The sequence below is a fragment of the Ylistrum balloti genome, unplaced genomic scaffold (genome assembly GCF_031769215.1).
Source record: "Ylistrum balloti isolate Yb309-2 unplaced genomic scaffold, AGI_CSIRO_Ybal_v1 Utg371590, whole genome shotgun sequence".
Classification (NCBI taxonomy): Eukaryota; Metazoa; Mollusca; class Bivalvia; order Pectinida; family Pectinidae; genus Ylistrum; species Ylistrum balloti.
In genome coordinates this window covers 358790-381617 of record NW_026782817.1, presented here as the reverse complement: position 1 = coordinate 381617, position 22828 = coordinate 358790, and the positions used below count along the sequence as shown (strand labels likewise).

The window sequence follows — 22828 nt, the reverse complement described above, 5'->3', positions numbered from 1 at the left end:
GTTAACAATGCAGGTGTTAGTGAGGACAATGGAACTATGATTGTATGCAGCATACAGAGTTATTGAGTAAAACTAATGGAATTTGAATAAATCGATGTTTGGATTTTGTTTTTTAAATCAAGAAAACTTTCAATTTACAATATTTCGATCCCATTCTTGAAAAGTTATAAAAATATTTACAGTAATGTCACCTTTCATGTTGCAATAAAAGCACCCTACTCCTTTGTCCCATAGAATCAGACCCTTTTGCCCTACTCCTCAGTCCCCTAGACTCAAGACCCTTTAGACCCTACTCCTTTGTCCCCTTTAGTCGGACCCTTTAGACCGTATTCCTCGGTCCCCTTTAGTCCAACTCTTTAGTCCAACTCTTTAGATCCTACATCCTCAGTCTCCTAGAATAGGACCCTTTAGACCCTACTCCTTTATCCCCGGCAGGAGACTAATAACAAAGTCCTGGTACGGATGGTTATACAGTTGAATTTTTAAATGTTTTTGGAAGCAGTTAGGGGTTTTATTTTTAGATCTGTAAACTGGGGATATAAAAAGGTTATTCTTTCTGTAACTCAAAGACAGGGTGTCATTACATGCATTTCTAAGGGAGATAAGCCTAGGCATTCTTAAAAAATTGGAGGCCTATAACATTATTGAATATTGGTTGTAAAATTGTTTCAGGCTGTATAGCAGGTAGAATAAGTTTAGTTTTAAATAAGTTAATATGTGAAGATCAAATAGGATTTATTTCAGGCTGTTGCATTGGGGAGAACACACGACTGGTATACAATAACATGCAACTTGCTGAATATTTTAATATTCCGGGAATGCTTTTAATGTTAGATTTTGAGAAAGCTTTTGATTCGGTTTCGTGGAAATATGTTGACAAGGTATTTAGTTATTTTAATTTTGGTCCAGATATTCGAAAATGGGTTAAGGTTTTACATACTAATGTATCAGCTACTGTAAATCAGGGGGGTAACCTGTCATCTGTTGTCAATGTCAAAAGAGGCTGTCATCAAGGTGACCTAATAGCTCTGTATATTTTTATTCAATGCGAAGAAATACTAGGTATTAGATTAAGGAAAAATAATAGAATTAAGGGTATAGAGGTTAATAATTGTCCAGTTCTCATTTCACAATATGCTGACAACACCACCCTTATATTAGATGGCTCAGAAATTTCCCTGAAAGAATCTATTGTTGAATTGAATAAGTATGCAAAAATATCTGGTTTGAAACTTCATATTGATAATACTCAGGTTATTTGGATCGGGAATAAAATTTATAGTAGTGATACTTTTTTACCGGAATTGAACTTACAGTGGGGACCGGATAAATTTACACTTCTAGGAATAGATTTTAGTGTGAATCTATAGGAAATTCCCAAAATGAACTTTGACAAAAAATTAGTTCAGCTTAAGACACTTATTAAGACTTGGAGTAGAAGTTGTCTTACACCTGTTGGGAAAATAGTTCTGATCAAATCTCTCCTGCTCTCACAATTAAATCATTTTTTTATATCAGTACCAAACCCTGATGAACATTTCTCGCAGAATATTAATTCCATGTTTTATAGCTTTATATGGAACAGTAAGGTAGATAAAATATAAAGAGATATAATGACTCAGAATTATCATGAGGGAGGACTCAAAATGGTAAACATTAAGGTATTTATAGATTCTTTGAAATTGAGTTGGATTAGACAATTAGTTCAGAAGCCATTTAAGTGACAATTAGTTTTTATTTTGATATTCGATTTACAAACTTTCTACATGTGGGAGTGGGTATATTCAAGAATGTTTGAAAAACTGTAATAACAAATTTTGCAAAGATGGATTCTGTGGGAGTTAAAAAAATTGAAAGAAAAGTTTATCTTAAGTATGCCATTGTGGCATAATAGAAATTTTACTATTGGAAAAAAATCAGTTTTCTATAAAGATTGGTACAACAGAGGGGTAACAATTGTTAATGATCTTGTAACAGATCACAATACATTATTGTTTTACACTTTTCAAGATTTCAAAGAGATGCATTGTGTCAATACTAACTTTCTTCAATATCAGGGTTTAATTTCTTCTGTCTAGGTATATTTGCAGAAAAACAATATTGAATTTGTTAAGTAATTCATTGTCTACCCACTAATACCAAATAACATTGCCATTTTCTTAAATAGAACTAGAGGTTGTAGGGATTTTTATAATATGATGATAAAAAACATGATTATTTCTACTGGTAGCACAAGATGGGAGAGGACTTAAAAGATAATGAATTGAATTGGTCCGACATTTGGAACATCTAATTATCAAATTATAAGCTAAAAAAGTGAAAGGCACAACTTTATATCATAGGGATGTAGCATGCCAAGTTTGAAAAATATTGCTTCAGTACTTTATTAGATACACTTGACAATATTTCAAAATATCTACAAAATGAATTTTAATTACATTAAGAAAAAAAAACCCAATAATGATGGGAAATTGATTAAATAAAATAAACAATCATCGAAGTTTTGTGATGTAGTTATATAACTAGCTGTGTTCAATACTAATAGAAAGTGAAAGCATTCTCTGTTGGGAGTAATATTTTCTTTTTGGTAACTAAGTTACATAAATTACCTCATTCACTTAATTATTATATTAATTAATATAGCAAATATTATGCATAGTAATTTTTACTAAAATTTTGAATTCAATTTTGAAAAAAATTTAACTAGTTATTGCATCAGGTGAGATAAAACGATCAATCAATTACATCTGATCATCGTCCTATCACCACCAACCGAGGGGATCAGCATTTTATGAATGTGATTTTGGTTGGTTTACATTTTGATCACTCTTGCAGATAACATTAGATTTGAATCAACTTGTCGCAACCTTACTACATTATACCTCAATCAGTAAAACTGAAATTAAAAAGTACATTGAATAGCATCGTATTTTAATATTTTGCAAAGCTTACATTAAGATCTTTCAATAATGATGACCATTTAGGTTTCCGTATAACACAATGAATAATATCAGTTTTCTCTACCAAACTTTACACACTCCCAGTCCCAAAATGTTTCAAAACCCGAGCAACAAATTGAAATCAATTTTCAACATGATCTCTGCTGCATGTGCAAACACATTAAATGAGTCTAAATGTGGACGAGTGGATGATATAAAGGGGGCACCTCGAACCTCCTGAGACATCAGTTTGCACCAATTAATGGAAGGACTAGTTGTAACCCTACCTAGTACAGTCTCCCTGATATACTTCCTAATATGAGGAACTTTGAGCAGGGTTTTCATAATCAGAAGAGGACCTCTACTGCGTCCATTACAGAGCCCTCGGCATGGGCCTCAGAGTCCCCAATATTCAATATGTACCATTGCTGCTGCAATAAAGTATTTGTGTTAAGTTTCTTTTCCTATCCTTGCTGTTAAATGTTTGGAACGGAAGAAAACATGATCGGTAGATTCCACATTGTTATATAACTCAGGATTGCTGTCGCATGTTCAAACATAATATATTGACGCTTAGTTTTGTTTTGCCTCATCTTAATCTTGTACTAAATGTCATTTGATTTACTTATACTAACCTTGTAATAAGTGTACTGACAGATGAGGCTGGTACCTTCTATGCTCTCCGACATTTTGGAGAAATTTCATTCCGAAAGTAAAATACGGGAGTGTTCCGAGTACATTTTGGCGCGCATTTTGCACGTGCAATGTGCCGCGTATATTGCCCCTGGATCGTAAGCCCTACGGTAGCATGCATGTTATTGTAGGAGAATTTTAGGGATAAATAAATTGCATTTCACTAACTTAGGTAATGTCAAAGTCAGTTTTGTGGTTTAGGGTAGAGTATTTTATTAATAGGTGTGACGTGTAGTGGTGTACGGGTTCACATTTGATATATATTTGATAAAATATTTGGATATATTACTTAGAGAGGTGTGTGTGTGTGTGTGTGTGTGTGTGTGTGTGTGTGTGGCGGGGGGGGGGGGGGGGGAGGAGAGAGAGAACAAAATATTTTATATAGGTGAACATAAATAATCATGGGTATTTATAGATTATCAATCGATTAAAAAGTGGTAAGAAAAAAAATCTAACAAAAACATATGAAATCGATTTTACAATTTTCTATTTACTCTTTTGTGAAATTGAGTTATAACTCCTATGAATTTTATCTGAGTATCTTATCTGAATATCTGTATGAATCTGTCTGTAACCAGATTCTCCCAAATTCAATTAACTTTAGTTCAACTTACATTTTTAATTAAAAGGTAACATATCAGCATTAACAACAATAAGCAGTCAGTACATGTACACGAGACTAAATACCTTTTTACGAAGCATCGGATATAAAACAGTAGAGCATTTACTTACACCTCTGACAAGGTCAGTCTTTATCTTCTGAATGACAGTGCACACTCTCCCGCGAAAACGCTTTTGTTATTAACTATGACGATTTTCATTCGTCAATGTGATCATGTGACTAAATCTCATACGCTTACCAGTGTAGCATATTCACACTGTTGTTAAAAAGTTACCAAATAAAGTGCGTCAAAAATTCTGGTTTAAAGCACCAAATTTGCTTTTATGGCTGAAACGAAACTTAAAATTAGTAAATAAAATGTATGTATACATGTATGTCACTTGTTCAAATTACGTGTTTTGGTGGTTCAATTCTTCTATTTGAACAGTTTTGTATATGCATATATATAATATGTTGTAGGATTAGCATACAGGGTTTCAGAGCTAACGTCACAACGCGCCGTGCACGTGATTTTCAAGTCTCTGAACACGAATCCCGCTTTGTGGCATTCATGATATACGTGTCACAGAAGAAAATATAGAGTTGTATATTGTTGTGTATAAATATACATATTTTATAAGTTTGATGTATATAAAGGTTACTTTAAAACACCAGCGTTTCAGATCACTTAAACTCGATCTTTGAAACTATGGTATTTGGCATGCGACTTTCTTTCGTTTAAGATTGAAATATGTAATTTATAACTCAGAATGATGTATTGATCCCCTACAATCCATCTATCTCTAGTTAATAATAATTTGTTTGTACTAGTGTATTTATAATATAATGGTTATTTCAAATAGGCGAATCATGAGTGTTGGCTCAAGATTTTATTCCTTCACTCAAGCAACCTCGTGCAACACGTAAACGTGTGTAACTAGGGGTCGTAAAAACAGAAGATGTACACCAATTGTACATTTGCGTAATACTAATTATATAGAACTTTATTCCATCTTCATGTCCCTAAGGAAAGTTTTTGATTTGTGGTTCTAAATTTACATAAAGAGGTTCTATCATTTTATAAAGTTAGATCAGGTGAGGTTCAAAATTGAACTGATTTTAATATATTTAACAATATTAAATCAAAATAACACAATGATATCAGGAACGCCCTATCATACGTCCCACATGATATCTAACAATATCAAAACAACACAATAGTATCATGGACGTCCGATCATACGTTCCACATGATATCGAACAATATCAAAATAACGCATAATATCATGGGCGCCCTATCATACGTCACAGATGATATCGAACAATATCAAAATAACACATAATATCATGGGCGCCCGATCATACGTTCCACATAATACCTAACAATATCAAAACAACACAATAGTATCATGGACGCCCGATCATACGTCCCACATGATATCGAACAATATCAAAATAACACAATAGTATCATGGACGACCTATCATACGTCGTAAGTGATATCTAACAATATCAAAATAACACATAATATCATGGACGCCCTATCATACGTCACAGAGGAGATATCACAATTTCAAAATAACACATAGTATCATGGACGCCCTATCATACGTCACAGATGATATCTAACAATGTCAAAATTACACATAATATCAGGGACGCCCTATCATACGTCACAGATGATATCTAACAATATCAAAATAACACATAATATCATGGACGCCCTATCATACGTCACAGAGGAGATATCACAATTTCAAAATAACACATAGTATCATGGACGCCCGATCATACGTCACAGATGATATCTAACAATGTCAAAATTACACATAATATCAGGGAAACCCTATCATACGTCACAGAGGAGATATCACAAGTTCAAAATAATACATAGCATGGACACCCGGTGTCATATCATATTTGTATCCCCCATCCTAAAGTATCCGGGAATACTTTTTTGTCCATCAGAAATGTATTCCCCCTATACTAGGAGGGGGATACATCTATGACGGTTATCAGAACAGTATCTAGAGAACAATTATCTGAAATATTAGGAACGTGATATATTTATGAAAGTCATTAGAATAGTATGTAGGAGGTATTTTATTCCGAAATATTATGGAGAGGGGCATATAATAATTCTATTTCTCTTTTCATTCAAAATGTTCTGCATCTTTTTTGGAAGTCAAATTCAGTAGTACCCATACGTTGTACCACACACGTACCTCCCTTTACACTTTATGTTAAAGGCCAAAGACCATATAGTTCCCCTCTGATAACTGATTACTCAGAAATGCAACTGGTCAGAATCCATCATCCTGGAAGTCTTGAATCCTTGACAGTTTACTGATAACAATTACAATACATACAAGTCTTGGCTCAACATTATTTCAGGAACCAGTCTTTGGCTCATTAGAATACAAAACAAGAAGAAAAAAATCAGTCACTCTATCATTTCATTTATCATGTCACATGTAGCAGAAAGCATCAGGCTTTATAGAATGTGTACAAAAACAAGAGGCACATAAGGTCTGTAACGCTCTGGATCTGAAAGCCCACCAATGTCATACATGCCTATAGGTTGGATATTTTAAATATTTCCAAATTAAAGCTCTGTCACTTAAGCTCTTTGATAGGGCAAAACCAATGGGATAATTCTTATATCATTACTGTCTTTATCTCTAGATGTCCGTTATTGCTATATATTGTTAAATATAAACCTCGTCCCCCCTAGATATTTTTCTGACAACCATCATTATATTTATCCCTCATAGATAAATGATAAATCTTCAAATTGAATTTCACATTTAGCATTCACTTTGCTCATGAATGCAGATTAAAGGTAAATTTCTTGTAATGCATCGAAGCGAAATCCTACAGAGTCAAGGAAAATAGTCGTACATGCGCATATGAAAAATACACAACATCACTACTGCATCATCATCAACCTATCCAGTTTCTATTTGACATCAGTAAATACGTACACCCGCTTGCGCCGACGCCCACCAACAGAACTAATAGTTGGAGAGACCGAAAGCCAGAAAAGGCGTGAGGTAAGCAGTTGTGGAAACGCATTATGCATGCAATGCAAGTGCATTTGATAAAATGCTAAGTTACATCCTGATAAATGCAAGCATATGATGTTCGTATAAGATACGACACAGATAGATGGAACAGGAGCAAAGTACCAATTACTGGGGAATAGTCTGAGAGTCACTGATAGGGAAAAAGACATTGGAGTAATGGTAGATTCTGAACTTACTTTCCAAGACCACATTAGTGAAAAAGTGAAGAAAGCAAATCAAATTTTCGGAGTGTTAAGAAGAATATTTCAGTTTATAAATTCTAAAACTTTTCTTCCGCTGTACAAAAGCCTGGTGAGATCACAACTGGATTACGCAAGTTCTGTTTGGTCACCAATAAAAGTGAAAGATAAGCTGGAGTTAGTTCAACGAAGGGCCACAAAAAGTTTACCTGAAATGAAGAATATATCGTACCAGACCGGGTTACAGAAGCTAAATATTCCAACTTTATCATACAGAAGGCTTAGAGAGGATATGATAGAACTTTATAAAATCACAAACGGTATATCTGATAAGGATTCCTGCAATTTTTGTAAAACTTAAGATGGACCTGGAAATAAGAAATTGTCGAGGACACTCCGAAACCTTGTTTCTTCAACATCACAGGCCCAACAGAAGACGAAATAGTTTTGCTATAAGAACTGTGAAAAAAAAACAGTGAAAAACATGAAACGATCTTACAGAAGACATTGTATGTATTTGCTCCAAATATAAATACTTGTAACAGCAAACTGGAAAAGTTTTGGAAAAATCATGATATCTTATATGATTATAGAGCTACTGTAAACTAAACGGAAAATGAACTTTTAACCATAACGATATAATTTTGAATCTGGTGAAGAGGAACGCAAAGTGTTCCTGTTCCGGAAACATTACTGTACTATCCTAATGGTCTAAGTCGGTATGGTATGAGCTGATGAATTAACAATATTTTAATTTTTGTGATATAATATTTAAGTCATATTTCAAATATTCAGTTACATGTACACAAGATCATTTTTATACTTATAACCAGGGACGTATAATACAATACGTCCCTGTTATAACTCCTTCATATTTCTGTTTTAAATGATGTTTGAACTCTTTAGTTTGTATAATATTTACAGCATACACAACATTCACATTAATCACAGTTAAAATCTTTTTTTTTATAACTTATCTTTTTTTATTCAGTACAATGTACAATCGATACATGAATAAAATAAACACACTCTTACAGACACACCCACAAGAACACACTTATATATTCAGACTGAGACTTTACATATACAAATATATACCCATCAGTATTTACGCTCCTTCACACATATGTACATGCATGCATATACATTTGCAGACATATGCAGTTAAAATCTTTATCTGTTCTTTGTGTCCTCATTATTCACAGCGCTTTGATCCCCCTATTTATTTGCCGTACAGTAGTGTGGTCGCTTTCGCGAAATCCTGTTGAAACACTGCCACGATCTAAAAACGCGTCAAAAACGAGTGTGATGAATGGTAACTGTTATTTGTAAAGATCAAATGGCAGATATTTTTCAGTTTAACACGTGACAAGAAACTTATGTGATATATACGTCCCTGATTTTAACATATTTTATTGTATTTAATTTAGTGGTTTTGTTACACTATAATTATGCTTAGTTGAGCCAGAGACGTATATAGCACGTATATATATATCATATGTCTCTGATTATAAAGCCTTTGTTCGTGGCTACGATTACGTCTAGTTTGAGGAGTGAATTCATAATGCAGTGTACCGGACAGAAAATTAGTTCCGTTATTCTGGAAATTAATATACTACATGTGTTATACTTTTGTCTTGGAGTGTGGTATCGGACTCAAATAGGGCTTCATGTGCCAGAAATAAACTTAACTTAATACCATAAACAACGTTGATAAGGATAACGAGGATAACAGTTAATGTTCACTTCAGTCATGCGCGGACTAAGTCTGTGATAATGGTTACATGTTTTTTTTTCATCTATTGCTATTCTCATCGAGACAATTTCCGGATAAAATGCACTGTGCGAGTCTTTTATTAAAAGTAATATCCTCGGTCAATGAAATGCTTTCATCGCACAAACTTTTACGATAGTCGAAACAAGTTGATAATCGACAACGATCGCTCAAATTTGAAAGCATGCAAGAAAAAACGTCGGCAGGAAACCCTATCGTTTTTTTCGATATTACCATTGGAAACACTGTGAGTATTTAACTGGCACCTCTATCATGTTGATAATATTCCAGAAAATGTATTTGACGGAACTTTTCTGTAGAGCACGTCATGCAAACTGACTAAAACTGAATAGGCTTTGGAGCAAGTGTTATCACAGGTACTGTCCTGAAGCACCGGCAAATCTGGCTGTAAGTACATGTATCTACCGGTAAATACAGATATATGGCAAATTAAAACATACAGGTGAGGCCCGGTAACATTTCTTTCGTCGATAAAATGGATGACAAATCACGTTTACTTGTGAAGTGACTGAATAGTTGGCATATTTGCTCGATTCCAGGTGATATTCGTCGTTACATATTTCGGAACCCATATACACTTGCTATTTGGTAACAATCTCTATAGCATGTCATTCCAATATATGGCGTCATTCACTTATTTTGTTGTCTGTAGATAAGCATCCATTTGATGTGCTGCAGGAGCAAGTGATTGTGGGGTTTTGATAACGAAATTATGATCTCTTCAATGAAACATTGATAAAGGAATTCACGTACCAATACTTGCGATGACAAAATTCAACCAACTCACTGATTTGGTGATCTGTGACAAGAATCATTTGTTTCTCCAACTCACTAGATTCATTATTAATTATTTCAATTTGCACACCATGATTGAAACTAGGTATGGCTTGGTTGTTTACATTTCCCCAATATATGTGTACTGTTGTCTGCTCCAGAACCTTTTGGTTGGCGTTAAAAGTCCAGTACTCTGAGGAATAAAGGAATTTTAATTCACACAAATTTCATTTGTTTAAAAGCAAATTTAGGTTTCAGTAAAAATGAAAAGTAAGTTAAATAAATCCAGGAAAGTGAAAATGTTGTCATAGTATTTTTTATTAACATCAGCTACAGGTATAGTGCAGAGCACTGATGCTCCATGCCTTTCAATTCAATATGCTCCATGCCTCATACTTTTGGAAGAATTTTTCCCACATGGATCCCAGTATCTAGTCCTTGACGTCAACTAAATGTGGTTTCACATATGTTCCTGGTATAGAGCTCCAAAGCCCTCAGAGATCTTCACTCTTATAAACCAATTGTGGTATAGATTTGTTACTAAAAATAGCTGAAATCATTTATACATTATACTGCAGTATAAACCAATTTAGTTGTACAATCAAGTCTAAACATATATATGGTGAATGTAAACAAATAGGACAGGTTTTATCGCCTTTCAGATGAAAAAATATTTCAGCAATCAGGTAAGTCATTGTTTGGAATATTTCTGGCCTACACTGTATGATGATGTGTATTCCCAAATTCAAGCAATATTTTTGAATTTTTTCTTTCCCGGTATCTAAATGTGATTAACATATACAGTCAAATTGAGCATGATAATAGTACACTTGATCTTTGTTCACTTAAACCTTTACATCAGTTCAATATCCTTAAAAGAATAAGCATACACATCTCTTGTAAAATTACCACAAGTTTACATGCGCAAGGAGCATGGGATCCATATCTCGCAGATGATATACAGTGAAATATTCTTTTTATTTTATTGATTTTTTTTTGTTATTGCATATAATATTGTTGAAATATGCTCTGAAAGAGGTTAAGTTGATATCTATAAAAGGAAATCCTTATCTGTTGATCGACAGTCTGGATATGTGAATTTTTGCATCATATGTAATAATGCATGCACACAAACACTGTCGTCTAAACAAAAATGGCTTCCGTCTGAATTAGTTGCGACAATGTAGGCGATTAATGTCACTTATTTCATAATTCTGAATTGACTTGAGAGTTAACAAATAACATTTTCCACACCCATAACAAAATCTGGTACTGAAAAACAGGATTATACTTATTGTGTCATGACTGTCACTGTCATTTTGGCGGCCATTGTGTGTTAGTGTTTACAAAATGAACTGCCTTGTTTTCAAAACTGTTACATAACATTATCAGCGCTAAATTTGAAAGGGTTTCCCGCACCAAAGTAGTGGTCAAGCTGGACATTGGAAATTAACTGTGAATATCCGGATAGCATAGTAAAGATCTCTCCGTTAAAATTTGTGACCTATTTCTTTCGAACTTAAAAGACTTAATCACCATGACAGGAAGTTGTGTTTTCTCATACAGCAATCTGATTCAACAATTTTTCAATGAGCTATATTATTTTCATACATTTTAATATTGTACAGAGATCTGCTTGTACTACTTTTCATCAATTTCTCTGACACTTGTTAGGGATTATTGCCATTACATAAAAATGTTCATTGTAAATTTACAATTTTTGGAAGTGTTTCTGACTTTTTTTCAACATTTATTTGTTTTGATTTCTAAAATTTTAGGATGTCGGCCGCATAAAGTTTGAGTTGTTTGCTGATGTTGTTCCAAGAACTGCCGAAAATTTCAGGTACTGTATTCTATATTTTATGTTACAATTATTGCATGCTTTGTCTTTGTTTACTCATTGTCAATCTTTGTTAGTACCCTGCCGGTGAAATCAGACGGGACTATAGTGTTTGTCATCGTCTGTCTGTCTGTCCATCCAGACAGATGGTTCCCAAATGATAACTTGAGTAAGGGATGGCCGATTGGGTTGAAACTTGGTACAATATTAGGTTAGTAGGAGATCTAGTGTGGGATTGGGGTGAAAAATCAGCTACAATGGTCACTGTGGTTAAAAATAGATTTTCATTTTTCAGATGATGAATTGAGTTAGGAATGACCAATTGTCATTTCAGAATATCTACAGTTACAATAATGCTCATTGACAATGCCTGAAAATAGATATTTATCACACATATTTGTTTCATTCATGACAACTTCAGTGAAGAAGAATGTAATTCTATCGGTGATCTATTTCTTATCATTACCATTTGAAACAAACACACTACTGAAAGAAATTGACATGTACATTGTATTAGGCTGCAAACTAGGTAAAATTATTTCCATATCATATTCCAATCAAAATATTTGAAATGTTGCTTCAAAAATGCTAATTATGGCATGGAAGGGGATTTGTGTTGCATGCAACACTAAATGTAAGCTGGTTTATGTCTTTTGTCTATAACTCATATATATGGAGATAGTTGTGATATTTCTTTTATGAGAAATTTGACATCCACAGAAAATTCACATTGTTGTACCTTCATACTGGCTTTGATATTTACTGGGTAAAGTAGACAGTAAATTAAATTTTGTACTTATAAACTGGATATTTTCACATGCCAGCATCACAAACAAGCTTATTGAGTTCGGTGATGTTTTTGTTAAGATATAGGTCACAGTAACCTACTTTTGATATATAAAACCATGTCGGCCCAATAAAATTATATTTCAAACATCTAGCTATAGAGTCCACAATATATTAATTCTGATTAAAATGCAGATCCTTATTCTTGTTCCATTACTCTCCAAATCAGGATCTGACAACATGCCATAAGGGCGCATGTTCTGGTGAACTTTTCCATAAGCCAATCAAATTACTGCTTACAAAATCTTGTAAGTGAATGAAGGTGGGCGTAATAGCATAATCCATTTGCATGTCAACATGTCGCTAATAGCTAAAACATATAGCTATATCAATCTGATTAAAATGCTGTTTCTTGTTTTTTCTCCACGGCAGAGAGTTCGAGTAAGAAATAAAATCTGACTTTTTTTATCAGATTGGTCAGATGTTATGATAAAATGACTTGATGCAAACAAAATTGTCTATTATACCATTCCCTTTGGGTGAAGTTCAAAGGGTGCCAAGATCACCAGAACATGACCCCAATGGGATGTTGTCAATTTCTAATGCGGAGAGTAATGGAGCGATAATTAGAATCTGGTTTTCAATCAGATACAATATATTCAAACATTGTAATGAAGTGGCATGTATAGTTTGATTATCAGGCAGCTTGTATATACTGCTTATTTGATACTGTTTTGCTTGTTTACAGACAACTCTGTACAGGGGAGTACAGAAGAGATGGAGTACCTATAGGCTACAAGGGCTGTATATTCCACAGGTAAACAAAATATATTCTCGGTCATCAATGCTATATCAGACAAGTTGAAATTGGAGTCATTCAATGTTTCAAATAATGATACTACTTATCAAAACATTTTGAAGACAATATTTGTATGTTAGAAATATCAAAATATTGTTTTTAATATGGCTTTGAATATCATCTAAATGCATACAATTAGTATCAATGTGATAAGTATACAGTAGTATTGATGAAATGTCATTATGATGAATCAAGATATTTTTTTCTTACAAAATTAGCCTTAACAGTTAGAGCTTTGGTGTACTTAACATTGGGTGAGGATGTAATATTCATAAGTCCACACTTCATACCCAAGCTGGTTTGTGTTTCTCAGGTTTAGAAACAGGCCAGTCTCTGCTGTCATTGTTGTGTCCTTGGGCATGACACTTTAACCTGTATGCTCTCAAAGGCATGCAACATGCCGCTTAAATATTGTTAAGTGAGGCAGCCACCAGCTTCTACGAAGGAGACCGGACCTAAAAATTACCCTGGTGTGCATGAGTAAATAAACCTAGAAAACAAATAATATCATCATACATGGAACCCATTGTAACTTGTCCTTTGAGACCTACAATGTATACCCTGTAGTTGAACATTGCTTCAGAGTAACATACATACAATGGGAGTTATATTCACACACATGTGCCTGAAATCTCATATTGCTAGGTTCTGTCTTTAAATTTTGATATTCACTACATTTTGTTTGCTTTCAGAATCATAAAAGATTTCATGGTGCAGGGCGGCGACTTTGTAAATGTGAGTAAAATTTTTGTAAAAAAAGAAAATCAAATTTCTGATTATTGTCTATGTCCTAGTTTGAGGTCCACCATCAGGTGCCTTCTTCTTTACTGATTCCACAACATCAAAACTTTTTATAGTTACTTTTTAAAAGTTAAAAATCAATACCATTACTTAAAGCTTCTCAGTATTTAATCAAAGTTACATTATGAATCTTTTTTTCATTAGAAAGTAAATTAGTCTTGTATTTTCTCTGGTATTTCCTCATGTAGCAAGATGGTACAGGGGTATGCAGCACTTATGGTGGTACATTTGCTGATGAAAACTTCAAGATAAGTCACAGTGGACCAGGAATACTCGCTATGGTATGTATGCAGTAATTACCCACAAACCATTGCAATAGATAAACCAGAAAAACATATCTATCAAATTTCCTGGCCTTATAGGTAAATTACAAAGTACAATGAAAGAAAATGAAAGAGAAATCTTGAGAGCAGTTCTTTCTCATTGAATAAACCATTAAGACTCACTGTGAAGACCTTGCATTCGGCTGTTGCCATAGGGGAGATAATCCTTTATCAAATTGTGCTAAACTTTAAAACTGTACAAATCAATTACATTTTTCATTACTGAAGAATTAAAAAAAATTCACAGCATCAACTTGGGAAACTAATTTATCTAAAATCTTTTCTATTCAGTCATGTACTGAATTTTCATCATCTTCATAGTGCTATTAATATATATTTAAACTTTGTTAATTCGAAGTAGGAAAACTTGAATATCTCGCTTATCATGAAGGATTTTATTGGTCTCCGCAGAATTCTTTCTTTATCTTAGTATTAATTACTCTGAAAATTCAAATTTGGAAAACTTGTAAAATTCAGACAAGTCAAACTTAAAATTTGGTCTGGGAAATAAGAATCCTACTTAAAAATACCTCTTAACTGAAGTTCTTAATTTTCTGGTTTGGTATTCTGGCTATTGTTTTCACATGAGCTTGGTATATAAACAGAGAAAGCCTTAAATTAATACATCAGTTACTATTGAGTAGGTGATATGGTAGAGTTGCGAATTGTCACATTTTTTAAGTGCTTTGTTTTCTCAATGATGTTTATTGCTTTTGTGCTTACTGTAAGTGCTCATTAACATCTGCACACTTTTATATACTGTCTGGGCTAACACACATAAGTGTTCTAGCAATAATTCTTTATCTCTATAATATTATAACATATATTACGTTGATAAAGCTTCATATAATTTTGAAGTTCACACAGTGTCAGAAAATTAATGACACAAATAGCCTTATTTTTTTTTTTCATTATGAAGGCTATGTATTACACAAAATCTTTAACAAAACTTTGACACTCTTTTAGCTAGAATTCTCTAATAATTTATAGTCCCAATAACTTTGAGGGGGACAATCAGTTCTTGGATTAATTTCTTGACATATAATGTAATGACAAGTTGAAAGAATAAAAATTCTATGAAATGTGAACACTGTATTGTTATGATATTACCTGCCTATACTGACCACCTGTCCATAATCATTGTTTGCTCTCTATAGACAGGTGTGTCTTTACCTGGAAATTTATTTTCTGTATTTCCATAAAACTTGCTTTTGAATAATGTTTTTTTTTTTTTTTTTCAAGCATGAATATTAGTATCGTTTATAGTAAATAAATATTATCACTTACGTTCGTCATTTTCTGAATTAAAATTTTTCATTGTGTGTGACTTACACTGTGTGCTGTTTCAGCAGGATTTTTCAGGTTTATATTAAATGGTATGCTATCTAAATTCTCTCTGATATAGGCTAACAGTGGAAAAGACAGTAATGGATGTCAATTCTTCATCACTTGTGCAACCTGTGACTTCCTGGACAACAAACATGTTGTATTTGGTAAGTTTTATTGCAGATACCAAAATTGATCAGGTACATGTGTTACACTGTATCTTGGCGTAGTGAGTGGAAATGTGAGTAAAAGTAAAAAAAATGGACAGCGTTAAAAATATATTTATCTTCATGGGTTCTTCTCAGCTTGATTGTTAAAAAGAATGGGTCCAGTTTTGTAAAGTTAAAGAATTTCCTGAAATTCTACGAGTCCCACAAAAGTTCTGTTAGTATAGGTCTCCAGACTTGCATGTATATCTATCAATGAACAGATATTTGTGAAGCAATACTTTACTGCACAATTGAAGTTCTGTCTTTTAACTTATGGCATGTTTTACTTTGAATATATAGGTATACAATTTTGTAAAAAGATTGTGCAGTAATATTTCACATACCTAGTTGATCTTTCTGATAAAAAATCCAATTCTTTTTATATAAAACTGACCTTAGGAAAATGAAAAATGATAAAGTTCCACTTAGCTACCTAGTGCCTAGGTAAATTTGTTCCAGGAGTGTCACCAGCTTATTGTACCCAAATAGAGAGAAAAACCCTGTAAATATAATCCCATTACTTATTATCCACCGCGAAACACGTTTGGGGGGTTATTAAATTGGGCTCTGTCCGTCCGTCCAAGTGCTTTTCCGGGTTATAACTTCGAAACTGTTCGACTCAACTTCACAAAACTTCCTATATATATTAAGTTGGTGCCCTAGTTGTGCCTTTTGCTATTGTCGACATTTCACTTTTTATATTTTTTCCTGTTACCATGGAAACATAGTCAGAAAACACCAAAAGAGGGCTTTTCTGAGCTATAACTTCAAAACTGTTCAACTCAACTTCACAAAACTTTCTGTATATATTAAGTCATTGCCCTAGTTGTGCCTTTTGCTATTGTCAACATTTCACTTATTATGTTTTTTTTGTTACCTTGGAAACATAATCAGAAAACACCAAAAGAGGGCTTTTCTGGGCTATAACTTCCAATCCGTTCCACTCAACTTATCAAACCTTTCTGCACATATTAAGTGGGTGCCCTATTTGTGCCTTTTGCTATTGCCGTCATTTCACTTTATATTTTCTTTTTCTGTTCCGTGGAAACATAGTCAGATAACACAAAAAGAGGCTTTTCCAGGCTATATCTTCCAAACTGTTCCACTCAACTTCACAAAACTTTCTGCACATATTAACTTAGTGCCATAGTTGAACCTTTTGCTATTAACAACATTTCATTTTTTTATTATATTTTTTCAGTTTTTGCAAAAATATAGTTAAAAACCTCTAAAGAAGGCTTTTTCTGAGCTACAACTTCAAGGCATTGGCCCCTCAGAGTGTGATCATTATCATTATTATTACATGTTTTACATCTCTTACATAGAAAATCTTTTGTTGCCTGAAGATAGCTGTTATGCCTGAAATCATTACTGAAACACATTTGTTGTGATGATTCTATACTTTCAATTATATCTCTATATATATATTTATAATGTTTAAGTTGTGGAGATGTGAGTTTAGCATTTTCTACTAGTGCTTTCACTGTAATAGACCTTCACGTGCAAAGTACTGATACATAAGTGTGTGAAGTCTCAAATTATTACAGTGCTATATATAGCATATTTGGGTTCCATACAAACACCTGTGTGCGTGGGATAATGTCACGCTTTGCTGCATCTTATTTGTCCAGAGATCAGTGAAATGGCAAGTAGTATGTCATGTCTAATTACCTTTAGATATGTTTAATGTAACAGAATCAATTTGATACCATTGAATATCAACATTTTAATTGCATAGTCTCTAGATGTATCTTACTGTTAACAATGTTTTTTATTAACATTTATGAATGGAGTTGAGAATTTTGCATACAGTTGGTAAATGCACAATGTTTGTTTTCATCCCTAAATTTCATATAATTGTGGGTTTAAATGTGAAGAAGCATGTAACATTACATATTAGATGTTATTTTAATTGTTTGCTCTTACAACTATTTTGTTGTCATGGTGTTGTCAATGACACCCATGTGGTACCACTTACTGCTTCCTGTGTAATATGGTAAAACATAGGTATAACTGAACTCGTCACTGTTTTAACAATTTGTGTAAGGTAAATTCTCATTTATTCTTTTTAAATTGTGGTTTTCATTTAAGGATTGTCTTTTATTTTTTTTTTATTTGTTTTCTTTTTTTTTTTTCTTTTTTCTTTGTTTATGAGGTAATAAACCCAGTAGAGCACGCGGTAAATTGCATAAACGTGAAGTTTATGTGTAAATTTACCGTGCGCTCTACTGGATTTATTACCTCATAAACAAAGAAAAAATAAAAGACAATTCTTTTATTTACAAATTTTACTTTCAAAAATAATCCAGTAATACACTTTGAGTTTCGCCATTTTTAAGTAATTAAATACGAAAGTGAAAGTGACGCTCCATTCCGTTGAATTCCGGGAACAGCTGCCAAGACAGCTAGACTCCGCCCACTTTTTTCTCCTTGGAAACCTAACAAATAGTTCGTTGATTTCAACTATTTTATTCATGTTTTCTGAAGGAAATTGGTCATACAAAGACCTCAAAAATAAATTACAAAACCAATATTTTATCAAATTTAATCACCGTTTATTTAAAAGTCTCGTTTGGTCGATTCTAGCAAAACGTGGTGTTTGTTTGTAAACATGAATGGGCCGCAACCTTTGACTTGTGTGTAAATGTATGCCTATGCCAATATTGTTACGTCATCGTCTAGCACGTTCTGGACTAAATTTATTGGAGTATAAACACAGTCGATATTCTTATGTTTTATTAGGGGAAAAACACAGCAATTGTATATAAATGGAAGTATAAGGATTGTTCTATTTTTTTCTGTATGTGCATATAAGTGTATGGACATTTGAATAACTAACTACATATTTTACTAATATCTTCAGTCCACAAGATAAAATATGTAAGTACCCAAATATCAATTCACATCAATGCACATACAGAAAATAATCAACAATCTTTAAATCATGTATTGACAAAAAGTCCAAGCTATTGTCCATCTGAAACTTGTAATGCTAAGTTCTGTGAGTAGAAAAATAGATCTATGATACAGGGCTTTTTCTAGAGGCTCTCTTGAGCTAAATATGAGCCCCGTTCCTGATTTGATTTATTTCATAATATGATTTTTCCTAAGTTTATTATTTTCTCATTAAACTTTCCTTTCCTTCTGATCATTTTCATCCTAAAATAGGAGATATCTCATTTATATGAACACTATTTACCCAATGAGTGGAAAAAAGCTCATTGATGTCAAATTGTTTGATCCTCTTGTGTTGCTTAAACGTTTTCTTTAAATGTGTCTCGACAGGAAAGGTGATTGATGGACTGCTAGTTCTAAGGAAGATTGAAAATGTACCAACTGGACCAAACAACAAACCAAAAATCCCTGTGATTATTTCTGAATGTGGAGAAATGTGACGGGGGAAAAACAATTCGGGAAAAAATTTGCCATCTTGAATATGTAATGTGAATAACATTAGTTTGTCAGAAATGTTTATGTTTAACAGCACTGTACAAGAAAATAGAGGTATAGTTGAACCTTGTTATCTCAAACTCATATAACTTAAACACCCTGTTTAATTCACAAAGTATTTTTTATTGGTCCTGGCCAAATTTCACATCGTAATTTGAGCACATATAAATTGAATGCTCAGATAACTCAAGTTTTCCAACAGTCTCTCTGACATTGAGATAAGGAGGTTCAACTTTATCTCTGTATTGTGTAGGATTTCAGATCCAAATCAGAGAGCGGAACTTAAAGATGATTAATCAGTGTCTACACTCAGCTACAGAATTGTCCTCCTGAATCTGTGCTCTCAACACAGTGTCTATTAATTGCAATATCAATTGTCTTTTACATTGAGAAAATCATAAATTTTACATAATTTCACTGAAATTTACCAAATTCAAAACCTCACCAGTTTTTCAGTTATTTTCCTTGTCAGTTGGAAGCTTATCAAAAGAGGTGTAGACTTCTGTTCTAGGGTATTCATAATAGAACCTACATGTCTGTAATTTTTAACCCACTACAGACTTACTTCAAATATGATAAGGGAACATAGAAAACTTAGAAGTTATGTATATTAGTACAAGCTGTTGCCCAGATTTCTGATGTGTACATATGATACATGTGATACATATGATACATAAAGTAGGTTGCCTAGACAATGAATGAATTTGTCTATAGTACCACTGAATGCTCTATTCTTGATAGTAGGGTTTTATATCCAGTTGTAAATCACAGGGTCTATACAGTGTACATTGTTGTACATCCAAACGATTCATTTCCAAAGATATTCTCATAATCCAGAGGTCTACACAACCTTCCAGGGTTAAGATTAGGATTAGGGGCAGCGATAACATAACTGAGGAAATTGCTTGTGTATCAGAGACAAGCTACATTGATATATTGGATTTACTGCACATAGCTCCCCATACATTGAATGGTGCAATAAGATGTAGACTGCTGTGGTAATCAGCACCTTGTTGTAGAGAATTAATACGTCATAGATCATGATCAAATTGCTCTATTGATGTACTGATTGGTGCATAGATTCCATGTACAGTGTATCTAAAAGAACAGGTTTTTTTTAACCATCATCTTCATTAATGTCATCCATGTTATCATCTTATCACCAACATCATCATGTACATGTATCATATATATCGGTGTAATAAAGATTATTGCTCTGTGTAAATTTCTTTTTTTTATGTTATAATAGTGACTATAATTTATATACATGTATATAAACCGTATGTCAGTATGCAGTGTTGCTGTTTGTCCATCGTCAATCTAGCGTCAACTTTTCCCTTCAAATGACTTTGGAATCCAGATATTTGGCAGAAAAGTATCCAAGATTAAGGTTCAAAGTTTGAAGCGGGGAGGGGGGTTATAAGGAAAACCCAGTTACCCCCTCCCCCGGCACAAATATAAGTTACTGATCATCAATTTCAGTATGAATTATATAAAAATGATTCATAAAGAGGAATTTTTTCATAATCCTTGCAGTGTCTCATTTTGTTTGGAGCTGTATGCAACCAATTATGGGGCACAACCAACAAAACAATAACGTTGATTAAAGTAGGGTAGTTTAATGGACAGAACACAACTTTGTGGTGCCATCTAAACCAGTGTTTGCAGTGTATTGCCAGTAAATCATACTCGTGTTCATATTGTATTTGAAAATTGCATGTCAACAATTGACAAATGTTGAAAGATGGCAAGCTTCTGGAATAATTCAAAATGGTGTTATACACAGGCAAGCACCTGCATGTTTCAATGTCAGTAATGCTGTCATTTCTTAGTTAATGCAGCATCTGAACAAAACTGGGTAGGTTGACGAGGGACCAAGCTCTGGTAGACCTCAAAAATGTGTAGACAGGCAAGGCGAATCTCATCCGCTAATGCCATTAATATTGGCGTTAATTGGCGTAACGCCAAAATACACGTCAAAAGACGTTTGGATGATTAGGTGACATCGCTCTCGCCCACCAGTAAAATGTCCTCTGTTGGCACAAAGAAGAAAGCTTTCAACAGACACGTGATCACCGAACATGGAATATTTGGTCTTGGCAAAGAGATTAGTTGGATTCATGTTTGGAGACCAGGAAATACGACAAACCATCAGAATCACATTCTGTGCACAACATTTGGTGATGGCGGTGTTACTGTTAGGGGATGTACTTCTCCAAAGTTCAGGCTTCGTTTGCATGACTTGGTGGAATATAAATTGGCAGAGGTACCGTGATAAGATCCGTTGACATGTAGTTCAGAAGCTGCATAGCTCTTTACAAATAGTGACCGGTCTTGACATCATATGCACTGTGGCCTGTGAAATTGTTGACATTTAAGGTGATTATTATATTTGTGCCGGAGGAGGGGGTAACTGGGTTTACCTTATACCCCCCCCCCCTCAAAAAAATTAAGCGCTTAACTTGTAGAATATATAATGCTTAAGGCCCAACGATCAAACCATGTTACGAATAAAATGATAAAAAGAAAAGAAAATCCAGCTCAAAAAAAAAAAAAAAAAAACTCAAAATTTAATACACACGGAAATATAGAAGGGTCATTAGTTTTCATGTAATATCCTCGATACTCCAGGGGTGACGATTACTGTCGCTCTTTGTACCCTTGGAACATATAGCAAAATTGAAGGTTCCATATGCGATAACCTGTGGACAAGGCTAGTTCCGTCTTTCCATGTACCTCAAACAAATCTCGAGATCGCACAACGGTATATTGTAAAGTTCGGTGTCGCTCATTTGTAATCTTCAAAAGGTGCGTAGCCTGTGACTGGTCAGTTTTTTTCTTCTGGGACAAATTGAATTACTTCGTTTGTGCCTTTGACTTTGTCATGACATGTACCAGGGGTGCAGAGAGCGAAAGTGATCGTAACCCCTGGAATATGAAGACTGGTGTGCACGCGATGATAAAGAAATCAAACCCTCTTACGTACGACCACCACCTTGTATAACCCCTAATTCGGGGGTTGCTAAAGTGTAAGTACTGGGAACTGCAGAAAAAGCAATGTTCCTCATATGAAAAAGAGTCAAAATCACAAGGTAGTGAAATCAACACTTAATACACGTTTACAAGCATTTACCACTGTGATAGTTGTGTTGACGAAAACCAGCTGC

The 22828-nt window shown here is 33.8% G+C and overlaps 1 protein-coding gene across 1 annotated transcript; it reads left to right on the top strand.

Moving 5' to 3' along the window:
* Window positions 1–9456: 9456 nt before the first annotated feature.
* LOC132563112 (peptidyl-prolyl cis-trans isomerase H-like) lies at window positions 9457–20854 on the top strand. Its single transcript, XM_060227872.1, has 7 exons — window positions 9457–9519; window positions 11846–11910; window positions 13442–13510; window positions 14245–14287; window positions 14542–14634; window positions 16082–16169; window positions 19497–20854. The coding sequence occupies exons 1-7, from the start codon at window positions 9457–9459 to the stop codon at window positions 19604–19606; spliced, it is 531 nt and encodes a 176-aa protein (XP_060083855.1). The 3' UTR covers window positions 19607–20854.
* Window positions 20855–22828: the final 1974 nt, after the last annotated feature.

Excerpts from the sequence above, each read along its gene's own strand:
- LOC132563112 (XM_060227872.1), top strand. The coding sequence starts at position 9,457 with ATGCAAGAAAAAACGTCGGCAGGAAACCCTATCGTTTTTTTCGATATT. Across the intron at positions 11,911-13,441 it reads AGAACTGCCGAAAATTTCAG|ACAACTCTGTACAGGGGAGT; the intron begins GTACTGTATTCT and ends GCTTGTTTACAG. Across the intron at positions 14,635-16,081 it reads GACCAGGAATACTCGCTATG|GCTAACAGTGGAAAAGACAG; the intron begins GTATGTATGCAG and ends TCTCTGATATAG.